Below are 16,840 nucleotides of genomic sequence, written 5' to 3'. Positions count from 1 at the left end.
TTCAACAACAGCAGGGGTTTGGTTGACTGTCTCTGAAATCTGCTAACAGTTGAGTAATCTGTTTGTGTGGGGGTTGGCCTGAAGGCTCTCCCCAGAATGTCACACAACACTGAAACCTGATACTGTTTGTTCCAAACGGCACCCCAGATTTCTTGCATTTTGGTTTTCTAATTTATACACACATATTAGTTATGAAATACACAGTCAATGTTACCACATTAACACTTGCATTACCACACTACAAAGGGTTAACACTTTCACTACCACACTACAAAGGGTTAACACTTTCACTACCACACTACAAAGGGTTTACACTTTCACTACCACACTACAAAGGGTTAACACTTTCACTACCACACTACAAAGGGTTTACACTTTCACTACCATAATGCAGAAGTCAAGTCAAGTCAAGTCAGTTTTATTTATATAGCACATTCACAAATGACTAACAGCCAAACCAAAGTGCTTTACAACATGATAAAAACACATACAATGCAATAAAATACACTAAAATTACAGAAAAACAGTTACATATAAGAAAGCAAGGGCAAAGTGCAATATAAAAAGAGACAGGAAAATTGGATAAAAAAGTCCAGAGTGACAGCGGACATCATGTGTAAATTCTAGGCCAGCTGTTAAAGTTAGAGGTTATGTATGATTGCAAGTAACTGAGTAACTGTCTAACTGATTCCACAAGAGGGCGCTCTATGCAGAGCTGTTAATGCTGCCGCCAGGTATAGAGGTATAAAAGGAGATGTCGACTCCCCCTCTGTCTCTTCCACTGTCGCTCTCATAAGAGAAGGATGTCTCATGTACTGCTGTGTACCAATGTGAAATAAACCACGCCGTTTAATGGCTAAAGATAGAAACCATACCTCATGAACATATTATTGTCGCCCCATAGCTGACTCTGTCAACACTAGCTCTGGTCAAAGGCCAGGGAGAACGTAGGCGGTCGGGTGGCGTAGCGGAGATTGCGCTCGTCACCGATGCAAGAGGCTGCGGTCTCAACTCCCGGAGTCAGCATTGCCCTGCGGCTTGGGCCGATCGTCATACTAACTCGTTTGGCTGAGTTAGCGGGAGGGAAGTCGTGGGTGGTAATCTGGCGTTGTGGACAGCGACACCTACAGGTCAGGTCTGGGCGCCTGCTCAGCGAAAGGCAGGAAGTGGTGAAGGCAGCGTGACCTCCCATGCGTTACACTTCACCAATGAGAGCCCTCGCTGCCAGGTGAAAAAAGAGCCGCTGGCTGTCTCCACATGTGTCGGAGGAAGCATATGGTTGACTTCAGGGTTCCCTTGTACCGACCAGTAGGGGGAACATGCGCACAACGACCAGGTAGGGGAGGAGGGGAATTGGCATAATGACTAAAATTGGGATGGGAGGAAAAGCATAGAAAATCAGATGGAAAAAAAAGGCCAGGGAGAAGAGGTGTGTTTTGAGAAATGATTTAAAAAGCTCTAGGCTCTGGGCAGATCTTATGTGGGGGAGGCTGTTCCAGAGCCGGGGGGCAGAAGCAGCAAAGGCTCTATCTCCCCTAGTTTTAAGCCTGGTCCTAGGCACCTCCAGCAGCAGCTGGTCAGCAGACCTTAGGGCTTTGGATGGGGTGTGGTGATGCAGGAGCTGAGCTAAGTACAGTGGAGCCAGCCCGTGTAGTGCTTTAAAAACAGTCAATAAAAGTTTAAAATCAATACGGAAACGAACGGGGAGCCAGTGGAGAGAAGCCAGAACTGGTGTGATGTGGTCACATTTCCTGGTAACGGAAAGCAGACGGGCAGCCGCATTTTGTACCAGTTGCAGGCGACTGGATTAACCTTTCACTACCACACTACAGAAGGTTAACCCTTTCACTACCACACTACAGAAGGTTAACCCTTTCACTACCACACTACAGAAGGCTGTGTGGCGACTGGGTGGCGTAAAAATACAAAAAATCTAACCCTAACTAACCTTACTGTCATGCACTTGTCCTAATAAACTAACCAACACTTTGATGAACATTGTTACTCAGCTGATAGAGTTGTACCCTTCCTGATGACCTGTCGTACAGAACTTGTAAGTCGCTTTGGATAAAAGCGTCAGCTAAATGACTAAATGTAAATGTAAATGTATGTAAATGTAGCGGAGATTGCGCTCGTCACCAGTGCAAGAGACTCCGGTCTCGACTCCCCGAGTCAGCACTGCCTGCGGCTTAGGCCAGTCGTCATACTATCTCAATTGGCAGAGGTAGCGGGTGGAAAGTCGATGGGTGGGGATTGGACGTTGTGGACAGCGACTCCTACAGGTCGGTTGGGCGACACCTGTACAGCAGAGACAGGAAGTATCGGGGGCATCGTGAGCCTCCCACGCGTTACTCCTCGCCACAGAGTCCACGCTGTCTGGTGAAGAGATGCGACAGGCTGCCTCCTTGTGTACCGAAGGGGACACGTGATGCAAGGCTTCTATCCTCACTACAGCCGACCAGTGGGAGGCATAGTCTAGCAATGTTCAAGACAAGGGAGGGGAGAATTGAAGGGGAGAATTGGCGATACGAAATTGGGATGGGAGAAAAATAGAAAAAATAAGAAGAAAAAGTGGATAAAAAAAATAAGGTTAACCCTGTCACTACCACACTACAGACGTTCCCCCTAATCCCTGTTGATTCCTCCTCTGCATAGAAGGTTAACCCTTTCACTACCCCACTACAGAAGGTTAACCCTGTCACTACCACACTACAGACGTTCCCCCTAGTCCCTGTTGATTCCTCCTCTGCACCCCAATAACAGCCTGTTCCAGCTGCTGAGGTCAGGCAGACGCCTGCGAACCCCAGCTACTAGGACGGAGAGGCTTAGGCTCAGCTTCTTCCCCCAGGCCATCAGAGCCTTGAACAATGAACATTGAGAGCCACAGAAACTGAACTATCCACACACAAGCACACACACGACATGCACGCTGAGCACGCTCACACACTAGCAGCCACTTTAACACTCATGCCGCACACACGCACACTTATGGCCAAGAGGAAAGGCCACTTTAAATTAGTATAACAACAGGAACAGTGTATTGCACTACTAAAGCTACCTAGCATGTCCTATATGCTCTGTAAATACTATGTACAGATACCGAAATGTCACACCATGTTACCTGTTTATTGCACTGTTGTTTTTATTGGATTCTATTATATGTTGTACCACTGTATTTTTATTGGATTCTATTATATGTTGTACCACTGTATTGCACATCATCGCGGGCAAGACCAGCCGCATTTCATTGTATACCTGTATGCCGTGACAATTAAAACTCTTGACTTGACTTGACTTGAGGTTAACCCTTTCACTACCACACTACAGAAGGTTAACCCTTTCACTACCGCACTACAGAAGGTTAATCATTTCACTACCACACTACAGAAGGTTAATCCTTTCACTACCGCACTACAGAAGGTTAACCCTTTCACTACCGCACTACAGAAGGTTAACCCATTCACTACCACACTACAGAAGGTTAACCCTTTCACTACCGCACTACAGAAGGTTAACCCTTTCACTACCGCACTACAGAAGGTTAACCCTGTCACTACCACACTACAGAAGGTTAACCCTTTCACTACCGCACTACAGAAGGTTAACCCTTTCACTACCGCACTACAGAAGGTTAACCCTTTCACTACCGCACTACAGAAGGTTAACCCTGTCACTACCACACTACAGACGTTCCCCCTAGTCCCTGTTGATTCCTCCTCTGCATAGAAGGTTAACCCTTTCACTACCACACTACAGAAGGTTAACCCTTTCACTACCGCACTACAGAAGGTTAACCCTGTCACTACCACACTACAGATGTTCCCCCTAGTCCCTGTTGATTCCTCCTCTGCATAGAAGGTTAACCCTTTCACTACCACACTACGGAAGGTTAACCCTTTCACTACCACACTACAGAAGGTTAACCCTTTCACTACCGCACTACAGAAGGTTAACCATGTCACTACCACACTACTAGTAGTCCCTCTTGATTCCTCCTCTGCATAGAAGGTTAACCCTTTCACTACCACACTACAGAAGGTTAACCCTTTCACTACCGCACTACAGAAGGTTAACCCTGTCACTACCACACTACAGAAGGTTAACCCTGTCACTACCGCACTACAGAAAACCCTGTCACTACCACACTACAGACGTTCCCCCTAGTCCCTGTTGATTCCTCCTCTCCATAGAAGGTTAACCCTTTCACTACCACACTACAGAAGGTTAACCCTTTCACTACCGCACTACAGAAGGTTAACCCTGTCACTACCACACTACTAGTAGTCCCTGTTGATTCCTCCTCTCCATAGAAGGTTAACCCTTTCACTACCACACTACAGAAGGTTAACCCTTTCACTACCGCACTACAGAAGGTTAACCCTGTCACTACCACACTACTAGTAGTCCCTGTTGATTCCTCCTCTGCATAGAAGGTTAACCCTTTCACTACCGCACTACAGAAGGTTAACCCTGTCACTACCGCACTACAGAAGGTTAACCCTGTCACTACCGCACTACAGAAGGTTAACCCTTTCACTACCACAATACAGAAGGTTAACCCTTTCACTACCGCACTACAGAAGGTTAACCCTGTCACTACCACACTACAGAAGGTTAACCCTTTCACTACCGCACTACAGAAGGTTAACCCTTTCACTACCACACTACAGACGGTTAACCCTTTCACTACCGCACTACAGAAGGTTAACCCTTTCACTACCGCACTACAGAAGGTTAACCCTGTCACTACCACACTACTAGTAGTCCCTGTTGATTCCTCCTCTGCATAGAAGGTTAACCCTTTCACTACCGCACTACAGAAGGTTAACCCTGTCACTACCACACTACTAGTAGTCCCTGTCGATTCCCCCTCTGCATAGAAGGTTAACCCTTTCACTACCACACTACAGAAGGTTAACCCTTTCACTACCGCACTACAGAAGGTTAACCCTTTCACTACCACACTACAGACGGTTAACCCTTTCACTACCGCACTACAGAAGGTTAACCCTTTCACTACCGCACTACAGAAGGTTAACCCTGTCACTACCACACTACTAGTAGTCCCTGTTGATTCCTCCTCTGCATAGAAGGTTAACCCTTTCACTACCACACTACAGAAGGTTAACCCTGTCACTACCACACTACTAGTAGTCCCTGTCGATTCCCCCTCTGCATAGAAGGTTAACCCTTTCACTACCACACTACAGAAGGTTAACCCTTTCACTACCACACTACAGAAGGTTAACCCCGTCTTTCACTACCACACTACTAGTAGTCCCTGTTGATGCCTCCTCTGCATAGTGAACTGTGTAACTGGTCTAGTAGTCCCTGTTGATGCCTCCTCTGCATAGTGAACTGTGTAACTGGTCTAGTAGTCCCTGTTGATGCCTCCTCTGCATAGTGAACTGTGTAACTGGTCTAGTAGTCCCTGTTGATGCCTCCTCTGCATAGTGAACTGTGTAACTGGTCTAGTAGTCCCTGTTGATGCCTCCTCTGCATAGTGAACTGTGTAACTGGTCTAGTAGTCCCTGTTGATGCCTCCTCTGCATAGTGAACTGTGTAACTGGTCTAGTAGTCCCTGTTGATGCCTCCTCTGCATAGTGAACCGTGTAACTGGTCTAGTAGTCCCTGTTGATGCCTCCTCTGCATAGTGAACTGTGTAACTGGTCTAGTAGTCCCTGTTGATGCCTCCTCTGCATAGTGAACTGTGTAACTGGTCTAGTAGTCCCTGTTGATGCCTCCTCTGCATAGTGAACTGTGTAACTGGTCTAGTAGTCCCTGTTGATGCCTCCTCTGCATAGTGAACCGTGTAACTGGTCTAGTAGTCCCTGTTGATGCCTCCTCTGCATAGTGAACCGTGTAACTGGTCTAGTAGTCCCTGTTGATGCCTCCTCTGCATAGTGAACTGTGTAACTGGTCTAGTAGTCCCTGTTGATGCCTCCTCTGCATAGTGAACTGTGTAACTGGTCTAGTAGTCCCTGTTGATGCCTCCTCTGCATAGTGAACTGTGTAACTGGTCTAGTAGTCCCTGTTGATGCCTCCTCTGCATAGTGAACTGTGTAACTGGTCTAGTAGTCCCTGTTGATGCCTCCTCTGCATAGTGAACTGTGTAACTGGTCTAGTAGTCCCTGTTGATGCCTCCTCTGCATAGTGAACTGTGTAACTGGTCTAGTAGTCCCTGTTGATGCCTCCTCTGCATAGTGAACTGTGTAACTGGTCTAGTAGTCCCTGTTGATGCCTCCTCTGCATAGTGAACCGTGTAACTGGTCTAGTAGTCCCTGTTGATGCCTCCTCTGCATAGTGAACTGTGTAACTGGTCTAGTAGTCCCTGTTGATGCCTCCTCTGCATAGTGAACTGTGTAACTGGTCTAGTAGTCCCTGTTGATGCCTCCTCTGCATAGTGAACCGTGTAACTGGTCTAGTAGTCCCTGTTGATGCCTCCTCTGCATAGTGAACCGTGTAACTGGTCTAGTAGTCCCTGTTGATGCCTCCTCTGCATAGTGAACCGTGTAACTGGTCTAGTAGTCCCTGTTGATGCCTCCTCTGCATAGTGAACTGTGTAACTGGTCTAGTAGTCCCTGTTGATGCCTCCTCTGCATAGTGAACTGTGTAACTGGTCTAGTAGTCCCTGTTGATGCCTCCTCTGCATAGTGAACTGTGTAACTGGTCTAGTAGTCCCTGTTGATGCCTCCTCTGCATAGTGAACTGTGTAACTGGTCTAGTAGTCCCTGTTGATGCCTCCTCTGCATAGTGAACTGTGTAACTGGTCTAGTAGTCCCTGTTGATGCCTCCTCTGCATAGTGAACCGTGTAACTGGTCTAGTAGTCCCTGTTGATGCCTCCTCTGCATAGTGAACCGTGTAACTGGTCTAGTAGTCCCTGTTGATGCCTCCTCTGCATAGTGAACTGTGTAACTGGTCTAGTAGTCCCTGTTGATGCCTCCTCTGCATAGTGAACTGTGTAACTGGTCTAGTAGTCCCTGTTGATGCCTCCTCTGCATAGTGAACTGTGTAACTGGTCTAGTAGTCCCTGTTGATGCCTCCTCTGCATAGTGAACTGTGTAACTGGTCTAGTAGTCCCTGTTGATGCCTCCTCTGCATAGTGAACTGTGTAACTTGTTCTTCCAGGGCGATCCGGCAGCGCTACCTGAAGAGCTGGTTCCTGGTGGACTTTGTGTCGTCCATCCCAGTGGACTACATCTTCCTGATGGTGGACCTGGAGGCCCGGCTGGACTCGGAGGTCTACAGGACGGCCCGGGCCCTGCGCATCGTCCGCTTCACCAAGATCCTCAGCCTGCTGCGGCTTCTCCGCCTGTCCCGACTCATACGCTACATCCACCAGTGGGAGGAGGTGAGTGGGACAGCGGGGGGGGGGAGGCCAGAATATAGTAGGAGGAGGAATAGAATAGAATAGAATAGAATAGAATAGAAATACTTTAACCCTTTCACTGCCGCACTACAGAAGGTTAACCCTTTACTATCACACTACCGACGGGTAACGGGCAGTGAAAGGGTTAACCTGCTGTCGTGCGGCAGTGAAAGGGTTAACCTGTTGTCGTGTGGCAGTGAAAGGGTTAATCATCCCGAGGGAAATTTGCCACTACAAATCGCTCACAGTAAACATTTAGGTAGACAAACAAATCACGAATAGGAATAACAAAAGATTAAAGAATAAAATAAGCCTAAGAATAAAATAATAATAATACGATCAAATAAAATACGGTCCGGGATTCACATTTCCTATGTAATGTATGTACATTCTAATATAAATATACAGTAAAAAATACAGAGATCATTAAGTGTACTGTAAGTGTAATATTGACAATGTTGTTTTAAAAGTAAAAGTCCAGGAAGATGGTAACTGTCACTCTGTGCTCAGTGATGCAGTGAGGCACAGTGATGCATTGTATATTGTATTGTCTGATGGCTGTCGAAATGAAGGACTTCCTGTGCGGTTCAGTGCTACATTTGGGTAGTGTGAGCCTAGCACTGAACATGCTCCTCCTGTCAGCCAAGTGTGTATAGTGGGTGGGAGGGCTTGTCCCTGATGGCATGGAGCTTAGCAAGGCTCCTCCTCTCCGCCACCACCGCTAGAGAGTCCAGCTCCACCCCTACCACGTTACTGGCCTTCCTGACCAGCTTATCCAGCCTGTTTGCATCCCCGCTCTCCCCAGTGCCCCAGCAGGTCACAGCGTACAAGAAGGCGCCCGCCACCACCGACTCGTAGAACATCCTCAACATCCTTTTACAGACGTTGAAGGATTTCAGCCTGGAGACAGTGGAGAGAGAGAGACCAGAATATAGTAGGAGGAGGAGAGGAGGACAGAGGGGAGAGAGACCAGAATATAGGAGGAGGAGGAGAGGAGGACAGATGGAGAGAGAGACCAGAATATAGTAGGAGGAAGTGAGGAGGACAGGGGGGAGAGAGAGACCAGCATATAGTAGGAAGAGGAGAGGAGGACAGAGGGGAGAGAGACCAGAATATAGTAGGAGGAGGAGAGGAGGACAGAGGGGAGAGAGAGACCGGAATATAGTAGGAGGAGGTGAGGAGGACAGAGGGGAGAGAGAGAGGAATATAGTAGGAGGAGAAGAGGAGGACAGAAGGGAGAGAGATACCAGAATATAGGAGGAGGAGAAGAGGAGGACAGGGGGAGGGAGAGATCAGAATATATAGAGGAGAGGAGGACAGAGGGGAGAGAGACCAGAATATAGTAGAAGGAGGAGAGGAGGACAGAGGGGAGAGAGAGACCAGAATATAGTAGGAGGAGAAGAGGAGGACAGAGGGGAGAGAGAGACCAGCATATAGTAGGAGGAGGAGAGGAGGACAGAGGGGAGAGAGACTAGAATATATAGAGGAGAGGAGGACAGAGGGGAGAGAGAGACCAGAATATAGTAGGAGGAGAAGAGGAGGACAGAGAGGAGAGAGAGACCAGAATATAGTAGGAGGAGGAGAGGAGGACAGAGAGGAGAGAGAGACCAGAATATAGTAGGAGGAGGAGAGGAGGACAGAGAGGAGAGAGAGACCAGAATATAGTAGGAGGAGGAGAGGAGGACAGAGGGGAGAGAGAGACCAGCATATAGTAGGAGGAGAAGAGGAGGACAGAGAGGAGAGAGAGACCAGAATATAGTAGGAGGAGGAGAGGAGGACAGAGGGGAGAGAGAGACCAGCATATAGTAGGAGGAGAAGAGGAGGACAGAGGGGAGAGAGAGACCAGAATATAGTAGGAGGAGGTGAGGAGGACAGAGGAGAGAGAGACCAGAATATAGTAGGAGGAGGAGAGGAGGACAGGGGGAGAGAGAGACCAGAATATATAGAGGAGAGGAGGACAGAGGGGAGAGAGAGCCCAGAATATAGTAGGAGGAGAAGAGGAGGACAGAGGGGAGAGAGAGACCAGAATATAGTAGGAGGAGGAGAGGAGGACAGGGGGAGAGAGAGACTAGAATATATAGAGGAGAGGAGGACAGAGGGGAGAGAGAGACTAGAATATATAGAGGAGAGGAGGACAGAGGGGAGAGAGAGACCAGAATATAGTAGGAGGAGGAGAGGAGGACAGAGGGGAGAGAGAGACCAGAATATATAGAGGAGAGGAGGAGGACAGAGGGGAGAGAGAGACCAGCATATAGTAGGAGGAGGAGAGGAGGACAGGGGGAGAGAGAGACCAGAATATAGTAGGAGGAGGAGAGGAGGACAGGGGGAGAGAGAGACCAGAATATAGTAGGAGGAGGAGAGGAGGACAGAGGGGAGAGAGAGACCAGCATATAGTAGAAGGAGGAGAGGAGGACAGAGGGGAGAGAGAGACCAGCATATAGTAGGAGGAGGAGAGGAGGACAGAGGGGAGAGAGAGACTAGAATATAGTAGGAGGAGGAGAGGAGGACAGAGGGGAGAGAGAGACCAGCATATAGTAGAAGGAGGAGAGGAGGACAGAGGGGAGAGAGAGACCAGCATATAGTAGGAGGAGGAGAGGAGGACAGAGGGGAGAGAGAGACCAGCATATAGTAGAAGGAGGAGAGGAGGACAGAGGGGAGAGAGAGACCAGCATATAGTAGGAGGAGGAGAGGAGGACAGAGGGGAGAGAGAGACCAGCATATAGTAGGATGAGGAGAGGAGGACAGGGGGAGAGAGAGACCAGAATATAGGAGGAGGAGGGGAGGAGGACAGAGGGGAGAGAGAGACCAGCATATAGTAGAAGGAGGAGAGGAGGACAGAGGGGAGAGAGAGACCAGCATATAGTAGGAGGAGGAGAGGAGGACAGATGGGAGAGAGAGACTAGAATATAGTAGGAGGAGGAGAGAGGGGAGAGAGAGACCAGCATATAGTAGAAGGAGGAGAGGAGGACAGAGGGGGGAGAGAGACTAGAATATAGTAGGAGGAGGAGAGGAGGACAGAGGGGGGAGAGAGACTAGAATATAGTAGGAGGAGGAGAGGAGGACAGAGGGGGGAGAGAGACTAGAATATAGTAGGAGTAAAGGCCTCTACATGCTACAGCAAATTCAAAGCAACTTCAACACAACATCGACAAAGCAACGGTGTTGCAGACACTCTACCTTTATGCTTCTGCAAAATCAACGCGCAGCCTATGTAACATTGTACCCCGTACGTAGCTAGGTTCCCTAGATAGATGACGCTTCCCTTCTCAACCAACCCATTGATAACAGGCAGAAGAATAAGCATCATTTTTACTTCCGGGCGGGGGGTTTCAAAATAAAAGAGCGAGTCTAAAAGCACCGTAAATACGTTTATTTTTTACAATATCTAACGTTACACGAACCTAAACTAATCTAAAGTTAGTTTAGGTTCGTGTTAACGTTAGATAATGTACAAAATAAACGTATTTCCGGTGCTTTTAGTCGTCGCTCTTTTATTTTGAAATCCCCCGACCGGAAGTATTATAGTGTCTGTTGCTAGCAGCATAACTTTTGTCAGCCGGTTCTGTGCTTCAACGTAACTTCATTCGTTTCCAATGGAGAGGAGAGAAAGACCGGCTCACATGCAGCTCAAACTACCTGTTGGAATAAATTAATTGATTGATGTTTAACTTGTCCCTGTGTGTCCAGTCATTTCGACTAGCAAACGTTGTATTTAACATTACCTCAGGATACCATTGTATTTAGTTGGTTAGCTATGTAGCTAATGTGGATAGCATTTTGAATATCACCAATGCTAGCTGGCTGGCTACAGCTTTATTTACTAAATTATGGAGGCTTTTTAATCGTCAAGGTAAGAGAGGATTTGTCATGATCAACTGAAGGCGTATGCTATGGAACAATATGTGCTTGGGTTTTCAGAAAAAGGCCAGTTATGAAGCTAATTATTTAGCTAATATTGATAGCATAGCTTGCTGCCTACAACAATGGCGGGTGGTATTCCTCGCTGACCAATATTATTCTATGACAGCCCCGCCCCCATTCACTACCAACCAATCACTGCTACGCAATACCAACGCAACGGGTCTTTAGATTAGATTTTGGACACAGGTACGCAACGCCCAAGCAACACAGTCTACAAGACTGTCTGCAACAAGCGCGCTGAAATCGCTCCGATGTTGTGTTGAAGTTGCTTTGAATTTGCTGTAGCATGTAGAGGCCTTAACAGTAACAGTAAGAAGCATTTTGTATAAAAGTATTCTGTACTTCTGTATGACAACTATTAAAGAAACTTGAAACTTGAGGAGGAGAGGAGGACAGGGGGAGAGAGAGACCAGCATATAGTAGGAGGAGGTGAGGAGGACAGAGGGGAGAGAGAGACCAGCATATAGTAGAAGGAGGAGAGGAGGACAGAGGGGAGAGAGAGACCAGAATATAGTAGGAGGAGGAGAGGAGGACAGAGGAGAGAGAGAGACCAGCATATAGTAGGAGGAGGAGAGGAGGACAGGGGGAGAGAGAGACCAGCATATAGTAGGAGGAGGTGAGGAGGACAGAGGGAGAGAGAGACTAGAATATAGGAGGAGGAGGTGAGGAGGACAGAGGGGAGAGAGACCAGAATATAGTAGGAGGAGGAGAGGAGGACAGAGGGGAGAGAGAGACCAGAATATAGTAGGAGGAGGTGAGGAGGACAGGGGGGAGAGAGAGACCAGCATATAGTAGTAGGAGGAGAGGAGGACAGAGGGGAGAGAGAGACCAGAATATAGTAGGAGGAGGTGAGGAGGACAGAGGGGAGAGAGAGACTAGAATATAGTAGGAGGAGGAGAGGAGGACAGGGGGAGAGAGAGACCAGAATATAGTAGGAGGAGGAGAGGAGGACAGAGGGGAGAGAGAGACCAGAATATAGTAGGAGGAGGAGAGGAGGACAGAGGGGAGAGAGAGACTAGAATATAGTAGGAGGAGAAGAGGAGGACAGAGGGGAGAGAGAGAGACCAGAATATAGTAGGAGGAGGAGAGGAGGACAGGAGGGAGGGGAGAGAGAGACTAGAATATAGGAGGAGGAGGAGAGGAGGAGGAGAGAGGGGAGAGAGAGACCAGCATATAGTAGGAGGAGGAGAGGAGGACAGAGGGGAGAGAGACCAGAATATAGTAGGAGGAGGAGAGGAGGACAGAGGGGAGAGAGACCAGAATATAGTAGGAGGAGGAGAGGAGGACAGGGGGAGAGAGAGACCAGCATATAGTAGGAGGAGGGTAGGAGGACAGAGGGGAGAGAGAGACCAGAATATAGTAGGAGGAGGTGAGGAGGACAGAGGGGGGAGAGAGCCCAGAATATAGTAGGAGGAGGAGAGGAGGACAGAGGGGAGAGAGAGACTAGAATATAGTAGGAGGAGGAGAGGAGGAGAGAGGGGATAGAGAGACCAGCATATAGTAGGAGGAGGAGAGGAGGACAGGGGGAGAGAGAGACTAGAATATATAGAGGAGAGGAGGACAGAGGGGAGAGAGAGACCAGAATATAGTAGGAGGAGGAGAGGAGGAGAGAGGGGAGAGAGAGACCAGAATATAGTAGGAGGAGAAGAGGAGGACAGAGGGGAGAGAGAGACCAGCATATAGTAGGAGGAGGAGAGGAGGACAGAGGGGAGAGAGAGACTAGAATATAGTAGGAGGAGGAGAGGAGGACAGAGGGGAGAGAGAGACTAGAATATAGTAGGAGGAGGAGAGGAGGACAGAGGGGAGAGAGAGACTAGAATATAGTAGGAGGAGAAGAGGAGGACAGAGGGGAGAGAGAGACCAGCATATAGTAGGAGGAGGAGAGGAGGACAGGGGGAGAGAGAGACTAGAATATAGTAGGAGGAGGAGAGGAGGACAGAGGGGAGAGAGAGACCAGAATATATAGAGGAGAGGAGGACAGAGGGGAGAGAGACCAGAATATATAGAGGAGAGGAGGACAGAGGGGAGAGAGAGACCAGAATATAGTAGGAGGAGGAGAGGAGGACAGGGGGAGAGAGAGACCAGAATATAGTAGGAGGAGGAGAGGAGGACAGAGGGGAGAGAGAGACCAGAATATATAGAGGAGAGGAGGACAGAGGGGAGAGAGACCAGAATATATAGAGGAGAGGAGGAGGACAGAGGGGAGAGAGAGACCAGCATATAGTAGGAGGAGGAGAGGAGGACAGAGGGGAGAGAGAGACCAGAATATAGTAGGAGGAGGAGAGGAGGACAGAGGGGAGAGAGAGACCAGCATATAGTAGAAGGAGGAGAGGAGGACAGAGGGGAGAGAGAGACCAGAATATAGTAGGAGGAGGAGAGGAGGACAGAGGGGAGAGAGAGACTAGAATATAGTAGGAGGAGGAGAGGAGGACAGAGGGGAGAGAGAGACCAGAATATAGTAGGAGGAGGAGAGGAGGACAGAGGGGAGAGAGAGACCAGAATATAGTAGGATGAGGTGAGGAGGACAGAGGGGAGAGAGAGACCAGCATATAGTAGGAGGAGGAGAGGAGGACAGAGGGGAGAGAGAGACCAGCATATAGTAGGAGGAGGAGAGGAGGACAGAGGGGAGAGAGAGACCAGCATATAGTAGGAGGAGGAGAGGAGGACAGAGGGGAGAGAGACCAGAATATATAGAGGAGAGGAGGACAGAGGGGAGAGAGAGACCAGAATATAGTAGGAGGAGAAGAGGAGGACAGGGGGGGGAGAGAGACCAGAATATAGTAGGAGGAGGAGAGGAGGACAGGGGGGAGAGAGATACCGGAATATAGTAGGAGGAGGAGAGGAGGACAGGGGGAGAGAGAGACCAGCATATAGTAGGAGGAGAAGAGGAGGACAGAGGGAGAGAGAGACCAGAATATAGTAGGAGGAGGAGAGGAGGACAGGGGGAGAGAGAGACCAGCATATAGTAGGAGGAGAAGAGGAGGACAGAGGGAGAGAGAGACCAGAATATAGTAGGAGGAGGAGAGGAGGACAGGGGGAGAGAGAGACCAGAATATAGTAGGAGGAGGAGAGGAGGACAGGGGGAGAGAGAGACCAGAATATAGTAGGAGGAGGAGAGGAGGACAGAGGGGAGAGAGAGACTAGAATATATAGAGGAGAGGAGGACAGAGGGGAGAGAGAGACTAGAATATATAGAGGAGAGGAGGACAGAGGGGAGAGAGAGACCAGCATATAGTAGGAGGAGGAGAGGAGGACAGAGGGGAGAGAGAGACCAGCATATAGTAGGAGGAGGAGAGGAGGACAGAGGGGAGAGAGAGACCAGAATATAGTAGGAGGAGAAGAGGAGGACAGAGGGGAGAGAGAGACTAGAATATAGTAGGAGGAGGAGAGGAGGACAGGGGGAGAGAGAGACCAGAATATAGTAGGAGGAGAAGAGGAGGACAGAGGGGAGAGAGAGACCAGAATATAGTAGGAGGAGGAGAGGAGGAGGAGAGGAGGACAGAGGGGAGAGAGAGACCAGCATATAGTAGGAGGAGGAGAGGAGGACAGGGGGAGAGAGAGACCAGAATATAGTAGGAGGAGGAGAGGAGGACAGGGGGAGAGAGAGACCAGAATATAGTAGTAGGAGAAGAGGAGGACAGAGGGGGGAGAGAGACTAGAATATAGGAGGAGGAGGAGAGGAGGAGGAGAGGAGGACAGAGGGGAGAGAGAGACCAGCATATAGTAGTAGGAGAAGAGGAGGACAGAGGGGGGAGAGAGACTAGAATATAGGAGGAGGAGGAGAGGAGGACAGGGGGAGAGAGAGACCAGAATATAGTAGGAGGAGGAGAGGAGGACAGGGGGAGAGAGAGACTAGAATATAGGAGGAGGAGGAGAGGAGGAGAGAGGGGAGAGAGAGACTAGAATATAGTAGGAGGAGGAGAGGAGGACAGAGGGGAGAGAGAGACCAGAATATAGGAGGAGGAGGAGAGGAGGACAGAGGGGAGAGAGAGACCAGCATATAGGAGGAGGAGGAGAGGAGGAGAGAGGGGAGAGAGAGACTAGAATATAGTAGGAGGAGGAGAGAGGGGAGAGAGAGACTAGAATATATAGAGGAGAGGAGGACAGAGGGGAGAGAGAGACCAGAATATATAGAGGAGAGGAGGACAGAGGGGAGAGAGAGACTAGAATATATAGAGGAGAGGAGGACAGAGGGGATAGAGAGACCAGCATATAGTAGGAGGAGAAGAGGAGGACAGAGGGGGGAGAGAGACTAGAATATAGTAGGAGGAGGAGAGGAGGACAGAGGGGAGAGAGAGACCAGAATATAGTAGGAGGAGGAGAGGAGGACAGAGGGGAGAGAGAGACCAGAATATAGTAGGAGGAGAAGAGGAGGACAGAGGGGAGAGAGAGACCAGAATATAGTAGGAGGAGGAGAGGAGGACAGAGGGGGGAGAGAGAGACTAGAATATAGTAGGAGGAGGAGAGGAGGACAGGAGGGAGAGAGAGACTAGAATATATAGAGGAGAGGAGGACAGGGGGAGAGAGAGACCAGCATATAGTAGGAGGAGAAGAGGAGGACAGAGGGGAGAGAGAGACCAGAATATAGTAGGAGGAGGAGAGGAGGACAGAGGGGGAGAGAGAGACTAGAATATAGTAGGAGAAGAGGAGGACAGGGGGAGAGAGAGACCAGCATATAGTAGGAGGAGGAGAGGAGGACAGAGGGGAGAGAGACCAGAATATAGTAGGAGGAGGAGAGGAGGACAGGGGGAGAGAGAGACCAGAATATAGTAGGATAGATAGATAGATAGATAGATAGATAGATAGATAGATAGATAGATAGATAGATAGATAGATAGATAGATAGATAGATAGATAGATAGATAGATAGATAGATAGATAGATAGATAGATAGATAGATAGATAGATACTTTATTAATCCCCTTGGGGAAATTCAGGGTATCTCGCAGCTCACATAGCATACAGACATTTGACCATTCCCAAACAGTAGTTACACATTATGTCTGCATCATGAATTAAAATAAGTACATGATAAAATTCAATCAAATCATACCCATCAATATTAAAATTAAAATAGGAGCGTGATTAGATTAAAAGCAGGTGTATAAAAACAGGTGTAAAAACAGATGTAAAAACAGGTGTAAAAACAGGTGTAAAAACAGGTGTAACTATAATACGCTGTTGTACAGTCTGATGGCTGTGGGGACAAAGGACCTCCTGTGCCGCTCAGTCCGTGAGTGCAGGGAGATGAGCCGTCCGCTGCGACTGCTGCTCTGCCCCACCAGGGTGTGGTGGAGAGGGTGGTTGGTATTGCCCATGATGGCCAGCAGCTTGCTCTGAGTGCGGCTCTCCACCACGGTCCCCAGTGGGTCCAGTCTCCTCCCCACCACTGAGCCAGCCTTCTTGACCAGCTTATCCAGCCGTCTGGTATCCCTGGCCGTGGTATTACCACCCCAACAGACAGAGGCGTAGAGGAGCACACTTGACACCACTGCCTGATAAAACATGTACAACATTTCCCCACACACATTAAAAGACCTGAGCCTCCT

At 48.8% G+C, this 16,840-nt stretch overlaps 1 protein-coding gene across 1 annotated transcript in view; it reads left to right on the top strand.

Moving 5' to 3' along the window:
* LOC311246605 (uncharacterized protein) overlaps window positions 1-16,840 on the top strand; it is a gene marked incomplete at its 3' end in the record, with an annotated part of 135,360 nt that overhangs the window by 2,299 nt on the left and 116,221 nt on the right. Inside the window, exon 2 of the mRNA XM_084336755.1 lies at window positions 7,130-7,352. Within this exon, the coding sequence (XP_084192881.1) occupies window positions 7,130-7,352 (223 nt within the window). The remainder of the gene's footprint in view (window positions 1-7,129; window positions 7,353-16,840) is intronic.

This window comes from Notolepis coatsorum, assembly GCF_963971535.1.
Source record: "Notolepis coatsorum genome assembly, chromosome: 19".
NCBI classification, from domain to species: Eukaryota; Metazoa; Chordata; class Actinopteri; order Aulopiformes; family Paralepididae; genus Notolepis; species Notolepis coatsorum.
This window is presented reverse-complemented; position numbering and strand designations above follow the sequence as displayed.